The sequence below is a fragment of the Peromyscus leucopus genome, chromosome 6 (assembly GCF_004664715.2).
Source record: "Peromyscus leucopus breed LL Stock chromosome 6, UCI_PerLeu_2.1, whole genome shotgun sequence".
Taxonomy (NCBI): Eukaryota; Metazoa; Chordata; class Mammalia; order Rodentia; family Cricetidae; genus Peromyscus; species Peromyscus leucopus.
In genome coordinates, this window is record NC_051068.1 from 82,556,057 (window position 1) to 82,572,436 (window position 16,380).

Below are 16,380 nucleotides of genomic sequence, written 5' to 3' on the forward strand. Positions count from 1 at the left end.
AATTTCTAGTAACTTCATGTTATAACTAGGGCAGAGTCTGGGCAGCTGAATCCCAGAGTGACACCACTAGTGAATAAGATTCTAGCAGTGCCAGACCAAGACTCTCCTTAGACTTCTATTGACAGATATGTGAGAACAAATACATTTTACTTTTTTCTATCTTAAAATTCTAGCTGGTGATACCATATAGTAATAAACTCAATGGGACAGTAAATTTTAGTGCTATGTGACCTTGGATAAGTTACCTGACTGCAATGTCTGCCTCCTTATCTATAAAGAATGAAGAAGAACTTTTGCTAGACGTACAGTTACACTCAAAGCTAACTCAAAGCTAACTCAAATTTAGATCAGTTATGATCTCTTATTCTAATACAGGACTCAAATCAAAACCACAGATCCACACCATTGTAACAACAATTCAAAACAACTACCGCAGTAAAGTTATTAGTCTATCGTCAGGACAGTGGGAAGCATCAATGTAAGGAAGTAAGAGTTATCTGACAACAGGCAATGGTGGTGCACACCTCTAATCCCAGCACTCAGGAGGCAGAGCCAGGTGGATCTCTGTGAGTTCGAGGTCAGCCTGGGCTACAGAGTGAGTTCCAGGACAGCTAGAACTGTTATAGAGAGAAACCCTGTCTCCAAAAACCAAAAAAGAAAAAAAAAAAAAGAGTTGTCTGACATGCCACTTCCTATAGCCATGCTTGAAGGTGCCCCATCTAGCCGAGCATTCAAGTTTACACTGCTGTTGGATAGAATGGGGGTGGGGTGGGGTAGGGACAGCACAGGGAGGGAAGGAGGGAGGTGAATCCTAGAGGAATCCCCACTACTGCAGATCAAAAGAGCACAAACCATGCTACTTCCAACAGGGACAGCTAACTATTGCTTCCACTGATTCTCTCCTTCTACCATGTGGGTCCTGGGACTCAAACTCAGGTCATCAGGCTGGCAACAAGCACCGTCTTGTTGGCTCCATGACTCACCTGTTTAAAATGTATGCGTGTGAGTCTCTGTCTGTGTGTGGGATGTTCTATGTACATGCACGCAGGTGCCCTGAGAGCAAAATAGGACTCAAGGCCCCTTAGAGATATGGTTCCAGGTGGATGATCCACCTGACATGGGCGCTAAGAACCAAACTGTGGTCCTCTAGAAGAAGCAGTAAACGCTCTGACAGGCCACCCTCCACTCCCCGCCCCCACCTCATGACTTCTTTTTAATAACAGTACAAATTTAGATCAATGTTAAGACTATTTCAAATAAAATGCTTTTCAATACATTATACTTATTACAAATCCAGTTGCTTTTTTTGGTTTTGTTTTGTTTTTGAGAAAGGATCTCACCATGTAGCTCAGTCTTCAATTCATGATTCTCCTACCTCAGGGGCTCAAGTACTGGAACTGTTTAACTCATTTAAAGGTTAGAAGACAGAGCTGGAGAGACTGCTCAGTGGTTATGAGTGAGCACTTGCTGCCCTTGTAAAGGTTAGGTTCCCAATACCGATATTGGTGGATCATAATCATCCGTAACTCCAGCACCAAGGGATCCAATGTCCTCTTCTGATCTCCACAGGTACGTACATACATGTGGTACACAACCATATACCCAAAGACATACAGATACACAAAAAATTAAATAATCTTTTTCAGTAGAGGGTCAGAAAGATGGATCAGTGAGCAGAGGCACTGACCTCCAGGCTAAACACAGTTCAATCTCCAGGATCTATACGATGGAAGGAGAGAACCTCAATTTGTCCTCTAACTTCCACATGAGCACTGTCAAACACACACACACACACACACACACACACACACACACACACACACACACATACACACGAAGACACACTTAAACAAAGAAGCAAACAAATAAGGATATAAGTGAATGAATGAATGAATGAATGAATGAATGAATGAATAGGGTACAATTAAAACTTGCTGGACAAATGACTCAATGGTTAAGAGCACAGGCTGTTCTTCTAGAGAACCCTGGTTCAATTAGCAGCACCCACACGATAGCTCACAATTGTCCATATCTCCAGTCCCAAAGGACCTGACACCCTCTTTCGGCCTTCAGGCACTGTGTGAATGTGATACACCTATATACATTCAGGCAAAACATCCATATATATAAAATAAAGATAAATCTTTTTAATGTCACAAAAGTGAAAAATAAATAAACAAAAGGTCAGAAGAATTACAAAGGAAAAATGTCTCTACACACACACACACAAAATTGTTCTTCCTTTCTATTTAACAAATGCCTCCTGCATGCCTGGAACTGCTGGACACTGAAGTTTCTCATGCAATTCAGTTCAGGAATCTGGTCTGGTGGGAGACATTAGAGGTACGAGTTTCCCTGTGAAACTAGAAAGTTTCCTGGTCTAAAGTACGAACATAATTTCTCACCCAGTCTACTAGCCCTCTAAGCATGCCAAGCCTCTGCATCACCTACCGAAGGCAATCTTCAGTCCTCACTGAGGCCTTCCTTGATTTCTGCCAGGCACAGCAATGACTTCTGTGGTGGCTGGCAAAGGTTCCTCGCTGCCAGCATCAGCTGCCAGCATCAATCCACGGGCCAATGTCTGAAATTAACTGGGGCCTGCCCCTCCCACCACTCACATCACTTACCTCTGGCCTGCTGTGGTGCTCTGAAGTACGGATATAACACCTTTCTTGCTCCTAATCTGGCTCCTCATGATCTATCTGTTCATTGGTTTTCTTGGTTTTGATTAATGTAGTTATGAAACCCTTTTCAGCATAACCTGAAAACTCTTCCATGCTTGTGTACCTAACCAGGCTTAAGCTGGCCCTACAGGACACTGTAACACAAGTACTTGGTCAATTTTTTTTAAGGATTTGAGTCTGTGCCTGTTTAGAACTCTACCAGCCCTAAACTCAAAAGTCAAATCCTTGAGAGTACAAGCAGTGCCTTCTTTCTGTGGCCCCCTCCTCCAAGCCAGACCACAATCTAGGACAGAGGAGGCACTAAGCAATTAGCGTGGGGTCAATGACTTGAGCTTCTAGGATTGGACTTCCAGTGGTTGCCCAATCACATTTTGTAAATGCAACTTGCAATGGCCAGAATTTTCAATGTGGGCAGTTAACAGAGAGATCTCCACTCCCCTGCTCTCTTTACTTGGCCCCACACCCACTCCTGACTACGCTTTCAACTCTCATCCTATGACCAAACGACAATAAATTTGGGCTCAGTCCTTGCCTCACGTCCCTCTAACCTTCTCTCCTGGTTCCTTCTGCACCCACTGTTGTGTTCCAATGGAATAAACAGCTGTAAATCTGTCCATCTACCGCAATCCTAACACTTGAGGATGTGAAAGAGTCAACACTCTCAAGTACCTGTCCAGTGGATGAATGAGTGTGCTAAGGATAAAATAGGGCAGCAAACTGCAACTAAGGCAGGGATCATGAGTCTCTTTTTTGAAAAAGGTATCCACCACAAAAAGACTTACAGGGTATTACGAGAAAAAAAATTTATAAAACATTAATAGATGTCTAATTTTTGATGAGTTTCAAAAACACACATTGGAAAAGAAAGCCTTTCCAACAAATGGCTTAGAAAGCTGGATATTCACATGTACAAACTGCAACTATTTTTGCCACCCTGAATAAAAACCAGTCAGAAATAGATCAAAGCCTTAACGTAAGATCCGAAACTCCAAAACTGCTATATGAAAGTGTAAGGATGACACTTCAACACCCAGGCATAAAGAACTTGGAAGGACACCAATCGCTCAGGACTGTAAAAATGAAAAATGGGAGGATGTCTGCCACCTGTATACCTAACAGGATATTAATATGTACAATTATAAAGAACTCACAAAATTAGAGGCCCTAAAACTGATCTATGAATATACAAATGAATTGGACAAACAGTTCTCAAAAGAAGAAATACAAATAGCCAGTAAGTATATGAAAAGTGTCTCCTTAGCCATTAGGAACATGCAAATTGATACTACATTGAGATTCACATCTCACTTCAGTCAGAATGGCTATCATGAAGAAAACAAACAACAAAAAAATACTGGGAAGAATGTGGGGGAAGAGGAACCCTTCTATAATGCTGGTGAGAATATAAAGTAGTGTAACTACTATGGAAATCAGTGGAGCAGTTTCTCAAACAACTAAAAATAGAACTATCATGATCCAGCTTTACCACTCCTGTGTATATAAGCAAGGAATCTAAATCAGCATACCACAGAGATACTTGCACATCAATGTTTACTGCAGTATTATCCACAAGAACCCAGGTATGGAAGTACCCTAAAGGCCCATCAAAAGATAAATGGATGAAGAAAATTGTATAAATTGTGTATAAATACACAATGATGGTTTATTCTCAGCCATAAGGAATATGAAATTACATCATCAGCTAGAAAATGAATGGAACTATAGATCAACATGTTGAATGCAATAAGCCAGACTTGGAAGGACAAATATGTGTGTATACATATATACAGATGTAGGCCACTGCCAATTTTGGGGTAGGTAGGTATTTCTCTCTCTCTCTCTCTCTCTCTCTCTCTCTCTCTCTCTCTCACACACACACACACACACACACACACACACACACACTCTAGCCAATATATTCCCTACCTTACACACACACAAACACACACACACACACACACACACACACACACACACACACACACACACACTCTAGCCAATATATTCCCTACCTTACAAGACAGTATGTGGTTTATTGAATTTCACACACACACACACACACACACACACACACACACACACACACACACACAGGATATATATATCCTAGACTCACACACAGAGAATAAAGTAGATTTTTAAAAATTAGGAAGATCAATTAACTTACACTCGTGAATCACTGAAGGAAGACACCGGTGATTTGTGGTTGGTTTGTTTTAAAGGAAGCTCACTCAGCTCCCCAAATAGTACCAAAATGTTATCACTCAAGACCACATGCAACATAGCCAGAGTGCTGGCGACTGGCTGGTTCAGTGCAGACTGGCTTTGTTTCTCCTCTGCAGAACATAAGGATGTCTGGGAAGCAGTCACTGTGAGCAAGGAGTCAAATTATGCTGACTGCCTCAGAGTTCTAATTTTGGCCTATGGTGAGTAAGTTTCCTTTTTCTTCTTTGAAGCAAGACAACAAAAAGCCATTTTGGTGCTAAATTATATGGCATTTATGTATGCCATGACTTAAAACTATTTATTTGGATTAAAGGAAATAGAAATGCCACAAAAAACTGTAATGCATCAGTAGTCCAAATATCTCATTTTAATTCATAAAAATAATTCATTATAGTGGGAAATGTTCTCTGAAGCTAGTAGCAATGCTAAATTCATTCATTAAACCCATATATTTTAAAATGTTAGAATCATATCCAAACTCAGACCCTCAAATAATGATGGCAACATAGAGTACTTCTACATTCTTATTTAATCAAATATAAATAGCATACTTTAAAGAGTCATTAACATTAAAACATTACAAAAGAGTCTTCAATTTCAATTTCCTTTATCATATAAACACTTGGCAAAGGTCAATGAAGCCTGGGTTTCATATATGCATTTATTACCTCTATTTTATCTTTGGGACAGTATTAATTGTGGCAGCACCTCAAGAAAAAAGTTGGAAATAAGAACAATGCAAAGTCTTTAGACTCTGAGAAACATACACTTGTATGTGTAATAAAATAGAGCTTAAAATAGCTACTAAAATTTTCAATGAAAGACCAGGAAGATGGCTGAGCAGGTCAAAGCACTTCCTGTGCTGGGGAACTGAGCTGGATCCCTGGAACCCAGGTGGGGGGAGAACCAATCCTGTAAGCTGTCCTGCCTTCCCCAGTGCACTGACACAGCTGCACTCAACTCTCCCCGTCACTCACCCCACACAATTACAAATTTAAATGTTTTCAATGTTTCAAATACGGGCTGGAGAGATGGTCCCGAGTTAAAGAGCACTTGCTGCTCTTGCAGGCAGTTTGGTTCTCATTACCCATGTCGGGCAGCTCACAACTGCCTTTAACAACTGCACTACCTACACACACACACACACACACACACACACACACACACACACACACACACACTCGTAATTTAAAAAATAATCTTAAAATGTTTCAAATAAAGTGAGATGTGGTGGTCCATAGCTATAATCCCAACACCCGGATGGCATCATCTCCTGCATTCTACACCAATCACCAATCACCAATCACCAATCACCAATCACCGAGTCAAATCTACCTGCTCACTCATGTTAGGAGCCTTTGTGCACACTTCTTAGAGCTGGCAGGCAGTTCTGTGGTAGAATATTCCCTAGTAGGGTTCCATCTCCAGCACCACAAACCACATCAAAAGGAGTTCCTTGATCTTTCAAGGACCATCTCAAATGTCATGTCTTCTAGGACTTCCTTTCTAAACCAACTCCGGTAATCAAATGCATTCCACACATATCACCACTGAGAAGCTGAGACAGGAGGATTACAAGTTCAGTCACCCTGGCTACATAAACTGTCTCAAAAAAATTTTTAAGGAGAACGACAGAAGGAAGGAGAGAATCTTCGTCTATGAAAAGACAATCAGAAATGCATAATCATAAATAATACATGAGTTTTCTGCTAGGCGGTACAGTATTGGAAACCACAAGGCTCAATAAAACCTTAATTAAATACAAGGTAGCAGACTAGACTGACCATAGGCCAGAAAAAGAACATTAGTGGAAAAGCTGTTAAAATTTAAATACTGTACTACAGTTAACATTTATATAACAGCATTAATTTCTTGGTGATGATAAATGTACCATGGTTATTATTTAGGAAGTCAGCACTAAGGAAAACTAGTAGAAGAGTACACAGGAACGTTATCCTTGCAATTTTTCTGTAAAATTTATTTTTATTCCAAAATTAAAAGCTTATTAAAATGTTTTATTCTAAAAATTTTCTTCATTTACTTATGTGTATGACTGTTTTGTCCGAATGTATGTCTGTGTACCACATGTTTGTCTAGTACCCAGAGAGATCAGAAGAGGGCATCAGATCCCCTGAAACTGGAGTTACAGTTATTAGCTGCCATGTGGGTGCTGGGACTCAAACCTGGATCCTCAGGAAGAAGAGCCAGTGTTCTTAACCACTGAGCCATCTCTCCAGCCCCACATTATAAACACTTTAAACAGAGAAGCATTTTGCTGGTTTTTTGTTTTTTGTTTTTTTAAGATTTATTTATTTATCATGTATCTGCTCTGCCTTCATGTATGCCTGCAGGTTAGAAGAGAGCACCCGATCTCATTACAGATGGTTGTGAACCACCATGTGGTTGCTGGGAATTGAACTTAGCAGCCAGTGTTCTTAACCACTGAGTTATCTCTCAACCCCATCATTCTGCTGTTTCTTAATGATTTTCTGGGGGGTAGGGTTGGGGGAAGACAGGGTCTCTATTATGTAGCTCTGGCTGTCTTGGAACTTACTATGCATAGACCAGGCTGTCCTGGAACTTCCAGAGATCTGCCTGCCTCTGTCTCCAGAGTGCTGGGGTTAAAGGCACATGTGACCACCGCGCCTGCCTTTTCTCAGTGATTTTAAAATACTTTTAATCTAATGATTCTAAAGCCATATTGGTAAACCAAGGTCATATCATAATATACTTAGTTTCTTTTTTAAAATAAATATACTAGGGAAGCTGAGGCTTAGTGGGTAAACACCTTTGCCATACAATTCTGATAACCTTAGTTCAGATCCCAGAATCCACATAGAAGCTGGATATAGAAATACACACACACAACTTACTCCCGGCACTCCTATGGGGAAATGGAAGGTAGAGACAGGAGAATCCCGGAAGCCTGCAGGCGAACTAGCCTGGAGTATGCAGCCCAATGGCAGAAACCAGAAAGCTTGTTTCAAGCATGACAGAAAGCAAAGATTGGCTCCTGAAGCGTCGTCCACATGGGTGCCTTAGCACATGTAACCCCACCCCCACACATCAATAGATCACAAAAACAAATCAAAATACGGTACCAGGTAGCACCATCATCGCTCTTGGGATTTAGTGAGATACTAGTTAAGTTTTAAAATCAAATTTGAAAAGGGAAGTTTTTGTTATCTGACCCACTATAAACAGGCTACACAATCACTAGAGGATAATTAGTTACAAGATGACAGAAATCAAGAAACCTTGCTAATTTAAATAGTCCTGATTTAAATGGTCTCTCTATGACCAGTGTCGTGTTGACAACAAACTAGATGAAGAAAAGATGTGAGCACAGCTTAAACATGCAAACAGACTTACGACGAGACATTCGATGAGACATGCGGGATTCAACAGCAAGAAATTTACATTCGCAAACAGGAAAAAAAATCTCAAGGGCCAGAGAGATGGCTCAGTGGGTAAAGGCACTTGCTGCCAAGCCTGATGACCCAAGTTTCATCTCTGGCCCCCACAGGATAGGAGAAAACCAACTCCCACAAGTTATCTTCAGATTTCCACACGTGTACTGTGGTGTATACACCCATCCACATCCACACTCACATCCCTCCAAAAAAACAATAAACAAATAAATAAATAAATGAAAAGGGGGGTGTCAGGAAACTTCTTTTTCTTTTTGAGACAGGGCTTCTCTATGCAATCTTGACTGGTCAGGAATTCACTATGAAGTACCAAGCTGGCCTTGAACCAGAGCTCTGCCTGCGTTTGCCTCCCAAGTGTTAGGATGGAACTAAAGCATGCACCACCACTTCTGGCAGAAAATTACTTTTAAGTTAACAAGAATTTTCTGAGATGTAAAGTACTAGCATCATTCAAAAAACTTATATATGAATATTAAAACTGTCCACTTGAAAATAAGACTTAGTAATAAAAAGAAAACTGTATAGTGTACAATAGTAATGTATCAATAGCATAAGCATAATACTATCTCAGCTAATTCTTAATAATCTTTCTTTCTTAAGATTTTTATTTTAGGCTCCTCCTAAAATTTATTTCTAAGCTCTGAACAATTATTCAGGTACAGTCAAATGTGGATTTTCAAGCATCCTCCTCCTTTACTTCGTTCACATCAAATATATTAATTTCTATTACAGCCAAAGAACAGAAGAAAATTCACTTACACAGAGTAATATATCCAACTAGAACAACTGAACCGTGTCCCTAACAGTGTTATTCAGTTCAAACAGTTTGAATTACAGCAACGATACAGCTGATCACTAATCAGGTAACAGGATAACCTGGATAGATTAAAAAAAAAAAAAGCTTAAAGATAACGCCAACTTGCTAGAGCCTACACAAGAGCTATATTAAAATGAAGACAACCAGAGAAAATCAAGTACTGAAATATCTTATTTTCTCTGTGCTCTGCTGAATATTTGCACCGTGGGAAGTTTATGATGCATGTCTTTAGTTTTTAACTGTCTTCCTAGGGATGTTTAACTAATTTCAACCACTGAATAAGAAAAATAACACAAAAACAGTCCTCTTTGTAACTTGTTAAATTATGATTTTCACAATCAAGGGACTCCCTAAGACCCAATTCAAATGCCTCACTGGTTCAGAGAAGGGAAAATGAAGCCCAGAGATTAGACTCAACCTCAAAATGTTCAAGCTCTATGCCCTATATTACACCAAATCAGAAGCGTCTCCACTTCTGAATTGAGTTACCAGTTCTAAGAGGTTTACAAACACTGGTGTATTAAATTCTGCTGGATAGAAAACACATCTTAAAACTAATAATCGGGACAAATTTAGTGTCCATGGCTCTCCATCCTTCACAGTACGAGACCCCACGTTAAATTGGTCTTTACTATTACTATGCTAACTCCTGAGTATTTAAAGCATCTCTCTCCTCACTTCCCTTGAAGCTTCACCTGAGGAAAAAACTAAGCCCAACCTAATGCCTTAAGAAAGCGACAGCCCAGGGCACTAACTTATCTACCAAATGTTTTTACCCACCCCTTAACATAACCTAAAGGAAAGTTCTTACTAAAAACCTAGTCTGTCGTAAACTCTTTCCTTAGTTTGGATCCTCGGGCCTCCCGCCCCCGCCCCGCCCCTGCCCCAGTACTTTTTCTTAAGAGCAGTAGACAGAAACATTAGCTAGAGAGAAACCAGAAGAAATGAAGCACAGTCCCTGAAAACAAAACAAACAAAAAACCCCACACACTGCTTGTCTGTATTTTTTAACTGTTTAATTTAAATTAAAGATAATTAAATCCAGGTGACATTAACTATTCTGAGTTAGATGTGTTAATAACAGGACATCCTACCTCCGGGTGAATTTAAACCCATCTGCCAACTACACAAAATGACAATTTAACACTGAGAATAATCAAGAAGTGAATGAGAGAGGAACTGAAGCAGTGACGTGCTTGGTTCTGTAATATTTCCACCTCATTCTACTCTGTCCAAATTAGATTTAATGAATGTCTACTACATACAGGCACTGTCACTCATTAATTACTATTTCTCTAGCCGTACCTTTTTACTAGAGAACTTGACCTACTTTGACACTTGCAAAGATCAGCCTTGTAAACTCGTAATACTCCATCAACTCTATCATACACCCACCACCAACTCTTGTGGGTACCTGCAAGGTTAGACCAATCTGATACTTTCCCAGGAATCTGGATTAGGGATCCTGGAAGCCTGTGCTAGATACCAAGACTTAACCAGCAAAGGTGCAGAGTGAGTCAAAGTTGTAGGCTGGTGTGTGGTGAAGGACGAGGAGTACAGGAGAAGCAGAGAAAGAAGATACGAAGAAGTGACTTCGCTAGCAAAGCAGTGTGAGCGGGCGTTCTGCTCTACAAGTGAGGAGGGTGCACAATTCACGAGCATGCAACCTGCTTGTACTTCACCTCCCACCTTGAACGCTGTCTATGAAGCTGCCTAGTTGCTTATGTCTTTTCTATAAACCTCTCCTCTACTTGTACTAGGGTGACTGTTTCCTGTTCCTCACAGACCTTTAGATTGTATTAGGTCCTGCCACAAAGATATAGAGAAATCCCTAGTCCTCCTGCCTCAAGGACCAATAGAAGCAAGCTCTGTGTGTGTGTGTGTGTGTGTGTGTGTGTGTGTGTGTGTGTGTGTATGTGTGTGTGTTTATGTGTGTACACCTGTGTGTGTGTGTGTGTGTGTGTGTGTGTGTTCATTAAGGATAACATCAAAACAGCAAAAGTTTCAAAAAGACAGGGACAGAGCAGATCCACTTGACGGTGTCAGTGAGAGTGGAGCTTCTTTCACTAACGTCTGAAACAGATCTCTCCATCAAGAACCGTTCTCAACAGAAACAACAGCCCCCAAACTAAAAGACTGTTTTATAAGTGTAATCGGCTGAAACTGTTTTGAAAAGCATAGTCCCAGCCTATGTAAATTCAGAAGTCACATGCCCTACAAATCTTCTGAGTACTGAACACCTACTCCATATTTATCACTGTCTCAACAGTGCAGCCAGAGAAAATCACGACAGGATACAGAAAGGTGCTGTACTTTCACGCTGCAAAAGTGACGGTACACTCATATAAAAGACGCAAAGAGGAGGCTACACAATGCTCAGCAGTTAAGAGCACCTGTTGCTCCTGCAGAGGACTCGGCACCCACACAGTGGTTCACAGCCATCCTTAACTCCAATTCCACGGAATCTGAAACCCTCTTCTGACCTCTGTGGGCATGAGGCCCACATGCGGAGCGCCTACCTACATGCAGGCAAAACACTCAGACACAGAAAAAATTAATCTAAACATTTTTGTTGTTTTGTGTTTTCCAGACAGGGTTTCTCTTTGTAGCCCTGGCTGTCCTGGAACTAGCTCTGTAGGTCAGGCTGATCTCGAACTCACAGAGGTCCACCAGCCTCTTCCTCCTTAGTACTGGAATTAAAGGTATGTGCCACCACCACCTGGCTCTAAAAAAATTTTTTTAAAGACACAAAGATAAGATTATTAAAAAGAATCTTTTTTTTTTCAATGCTTATCTCTACTTTTTATTCATTTCCTTTTTTTTTTCCCTCCAGGTGTGATAAATCCTCACTAGAAATTTAGCTTCTACAAACCTTATCCTAAATGGGTTGCAAAAATTATAATGACTACCAACCTTCAGAGGAATCAAAGGCGAATCTTATTTTCAATAACCACATTCCATCAGTAATTTGCAAACTAAATATGAATAACCAATTGTGTAATATAAAATTTAAATACAGCATTATAATTCTCTGCATGCAACTTAGGTTTGCCATAAATTATTATCAGCACAAGATTAGGAATTGAAGATCTTTGCATATTAACATGAAGAATGTCAGTGTCTGTCTGAAACACTCCTCAAAAATAGAAACTAAAATGATAGCTCTCACAAGCACTATAGCAGAGGTTGCTATTTACTGATTCTTATCATCTGACACAAAGTATTCTACGTACATTATGTCATTTCATATTATGAAACAGGAAGAATCAGCCCTACTTACATATAGGAATATAATTCACATAGTTAAGTGATTTGTTCTAAGTTTCAAAACCAGTAGATGGAGGTGAGAACTTAATTTGGTTTTGTTGGAATCCAAAGGCAGTGTCTTCACTCTTTACACTAGCACCTCCCAACTTTTGAGACATCATAACACACTGGAAGGCTTTGGTAGAAGATATCTTTCTTTACATTACAAGATTATGTCATGAAAATGAAATGTAAAATATTACAGGTTATTAAATAATGAACTAGTATAAACCTTGCAAATAATTTTTCTCTTCAAATGATCCAATTGAAGAAGTTTACAGAGAGAGTCACACCAAAAACAGTCTAAACACTATTCCAGCTGCTGTCACTGTAGACGCTGTCTACACTTTCAGAGCTGGGTGTGTGCCACATACTTACAATCCTGTGTGCTGGAAGGCTGACACAGGAGAGTTACAGGCTAATCTGAGCTACGCACACAATAAGTCCCTGTCTCAAAACAAGACTTAAATCTGAACATACAATTCCAAGTAGCACACCTACACACCACCCTATACACACTGGTTGGGGATATTTATACAATTCAGTAGCAAACTCTTGTTAAACAGCAATTTGGCATAACAAGATCTTCCCAATAGTATCTAAAGGAAATCCAAGCCAAAGGAGGAATTATAATACTGAAGTCTCCCTTCAGTTAGTAATGAAGCCTATACTAACTTATTAATCCAAACTTCTATAGTATTTTTAATCTGTAACCCTGATTTTAATAATAATAAACAGTTACTATTCACTGGACATGTTTGGATTTATATTATTATCATATTTAATCCTCCCAGCAATTCTCTCCAGTAGGATCTCTACTTTCCATACGTTAAAAGTAAAGAGACTGAGGCAAATGGAAATTACTTTCCTAAGGTTACAGCTAGTAAACATGAATTAGAATTTGAAGCATTCTGACTTCAAATTCCATGCTGCAATCACTACACATAATCATAGCCACAAGAAAGAAAGTATTCGAATCAGGAGAGAAGTAGATTTCAACTTAAACTAAATTGAATAGTCTCACAGTATTGAAGTAAAAATGGCTTACATGTACCAAAGGAAACTTTCTGTAGCCCAAAAATTGGGGGAGGGGGGAATAAATGGAATACCATATAGGGTGATTTTTATACACAATACAGGCAAATTTTACTTAGAGAAATATCATGAAAGATCTTTTTTAAAGTTTTTAGATTTGTTAATTTTATGACTAAGTGTTTAATCTGCATGTATGTATCTGTATCATGTACATGCCAAAGATAGTTGTGAGCTGCCATGTGGGTACTGAGACCTAATCTGGGTCCTCTGTAAGAACAGCAAGTGTTCTTAACTGTTGAGCCATCTCTCCAGCCTCATGAAAGATCATTTTAACCTCACAAGGTATTATGACACAAGTCAGGTTAAGACCAGATGCTTCTCAACCTACTTCAACTTACTGGTTTAATTTGCTCAAGATACTGCTGTAAAAAAATCCTGAGAGAAAAATAAATTTCATGATGTGGTACACATCTCAGCTACAGGATCTCATGAATGTCGAGACCAAGATTCTGTCTCAAAATAAAACAACATGCTAAATAAATAAGTAAATAAAAAGCTGGTAAAAATGAAAAACAAATGTTTCAGTACTTTGACTGTTACTTAAACTTTTCAAATAGTTCTGCTTGCCCAAGTTTTTCAATGGTCAATAGAAACCAAATCACAGAAGATCTTTAAGATCAATACCGAAAATGCTAACATCGGGGGCTAAAGAGATGGTTCAGTGGTTAAAAGCATTGACTGTTCTTCCAAAGGACCTGGGTTCAATTCCCAGCACCCACATGGCAGCTGACAACTGTCTGTAACTCCAGTTCCAGGGGATAACACCCTCATACAGACATACATGCAGGCAAAACACCAATGCATATGAAATAAAAATAAATAAATCATTTTTTAAAAAGAGAAAAATGCTAATGTCTCTGGTACAGTGATACAAGCTGTAATCCCAGGACTGGGGAAGTTGATGCAGGAGGATGGAGAACTGGAGGCCCACCAAGGCTACGTAGTAATATTGTCTCAAAACACAAAATTTAAGGCAAGGGAGAAAACTAGCAAGGGTGGTGTTTTATATCAAACTTCTGAAAGGTCCCCATGAACCAATGTTTACCATGAGCTTGAGGGAGACACTGGCTGTCTAGAACTATGATTTGACTTTCTATCTTCTGGAAGCTCAAATTCTATTGTGTACCTTTTTCTTTATAGTCAAGCTGTCACTTAGAGCTTCCACAATATATAAACAAGCACCCACCACATCTTAAAGCACCAAGTAAGTCTGAGATTATGGTGGTTGTGTCTGTCCTCTGGAGCTTCACAAAGTGAAATTGGTACTCTACTGTGACTCCTCAGAACTCAATTTATCTAAAAGTTCTGCTGCTGACAGAACCTGCGACTTGTACATAGTCTCATCTAACAGATTCCTCAAAAATACGAATAATGAATATGACTGGATTTATTGGTAAGCTAATAACAGAGAATTTTTGGACCTATCAAAGTTTAAAACTAAATTATCCTGACTAAAACATGTCTGAGTATATGTAAAAGCCACTTGAGTATAAAGCAACATGCTGTAGTCTGGAAGCTAATATGTTTATTTTAAAAACCCAATAAAAAACAACTCCCCCCAAATTTACCACAATCATTATAGTAAATATGCCCCATTCCATACATTATCCTATTCTAATTCCCAACGCACATCATTCCTAGAACGTTCCCACTGTAATCTACTGCCCATTAGTCCTCTATCACAAACCTCAAAGATTGCATTCTTTCAATTTTCTCAGCTTACACCATTCCTATCCCTTTAATAAAAACAGGAGTTACAAAACCTCAATAGGGAAGAAAAAAAAAAAAAAAAAGGTAGGAAAAGTTGAAAAGTATAGTCGGCCTTTGCACCCAAGTTCTTTTCTTTTAAACCTAAGAACTTCTCTCTTCACCCGCCTCCCCCTTTACGTGCCTGGACAATCCACCTAACAAGACAAAAAAAATACGTGCGCTCTTTTCCAAACAGCAGGTTCTTTATGTGACCTCCTCTGTCCTAGCTTCTCTAATCACTCAATCCTTCCAGCTTTACCCTGCCATCAAGTATCAAACTCACACAAACCCCGGACAGGCCCACCTGACACCATACACTATCCTCCTCCTCAACACGTTCCACCCCAATGTGAAATCTTCCCTCATACCGGTCCCTCCCTTTATGGGCCTTTCCCGGATTCTCCACACAACCTCAAAGCTCCAAACTCCCAAGCTCTGCTAAGCACCGTGCCAGCCCGGTTACACCCTCTCCAACCTGAAATCCCCACGCCTTCCGGGGCCTCGATCACCAAGCCCAGAACCCGCCCCACGCCGGGCATCCCCCCCGCTTCCCGGTCCCTTTGGGGTCCTTCCCGCCGGCCTAGCCAGACCCCCATCAGCTCAGCCTGCCCCCCGGGGCCCGGCTCTCGGGGATCTAGCACTCCAGCTCCGCCCCCAGCCCCTCACCGAGAAGCAGCAGCTTCACTTCTTTGGCCGCTTTCTCCCCGTCCTCCCGCAAGTTGCGGTCAATCATCTTGCTCCGTTCCACCGCCGCCTTGTCCTCGGCGCTCAACGTGCAGCCCATGGCGGCGGCGGGAGAGGGGACCGGGCCCGGGCTCACTCACACACCGCGGGAACCACGACTACGCCGGCTGAGACGCGTCTTCGGCTGGGCGGTGGCCTCCTCCGTCAGCTCCCCTAGCGCCCGGAAGAGCCGGATATCGGCTGTTTACGACACTTCCGGCGACGCCCAGCGGCCGTTACCACTTAGAGCGCGGTGGCGGTGGGAAGCGAACGGGGTGCGGAAAGCGGAAGTCTCCGCGGGACCGGCTGTTCCCGTGGAGAGATGGAGATCCGTCGCGCCGCACCTCCC

The 16,380-nt window shown here is 40.7% G+C and overlaps 2 protein-coding genes across 3 annotated transcripts in view; both read right to left on the reverse strand.

Annotated features, from left to right (window-relative positions):
* Gnai3 (G protein subunit alpha i3) overlaps positions 1–16,226 on the reverse strand; it is a 41,298-nt gene extending 25,072 nt beyond the window's left edge. Inside the window, exon 1 of the mRNA XM_028879397.2 lies at positions 15,975–16,226. Coding sequence (XP_028735230.1) covers positions 15,975–16,092 — 118 coding nt within the window. The 5' untranslated portion in view covers positions 16,093–16,226. The remainder of the gene's footprint in view (positions 1–15,974) is intronic.
* Positions 1–16,380, reverse strand: part of Gpr61 (G protein-coupled receptor 61) — a 32,805-nt gene that overhangs the window by 7,523 nt on the left and 8,902 nt on the right. The window lies entirely within an intron of this gene.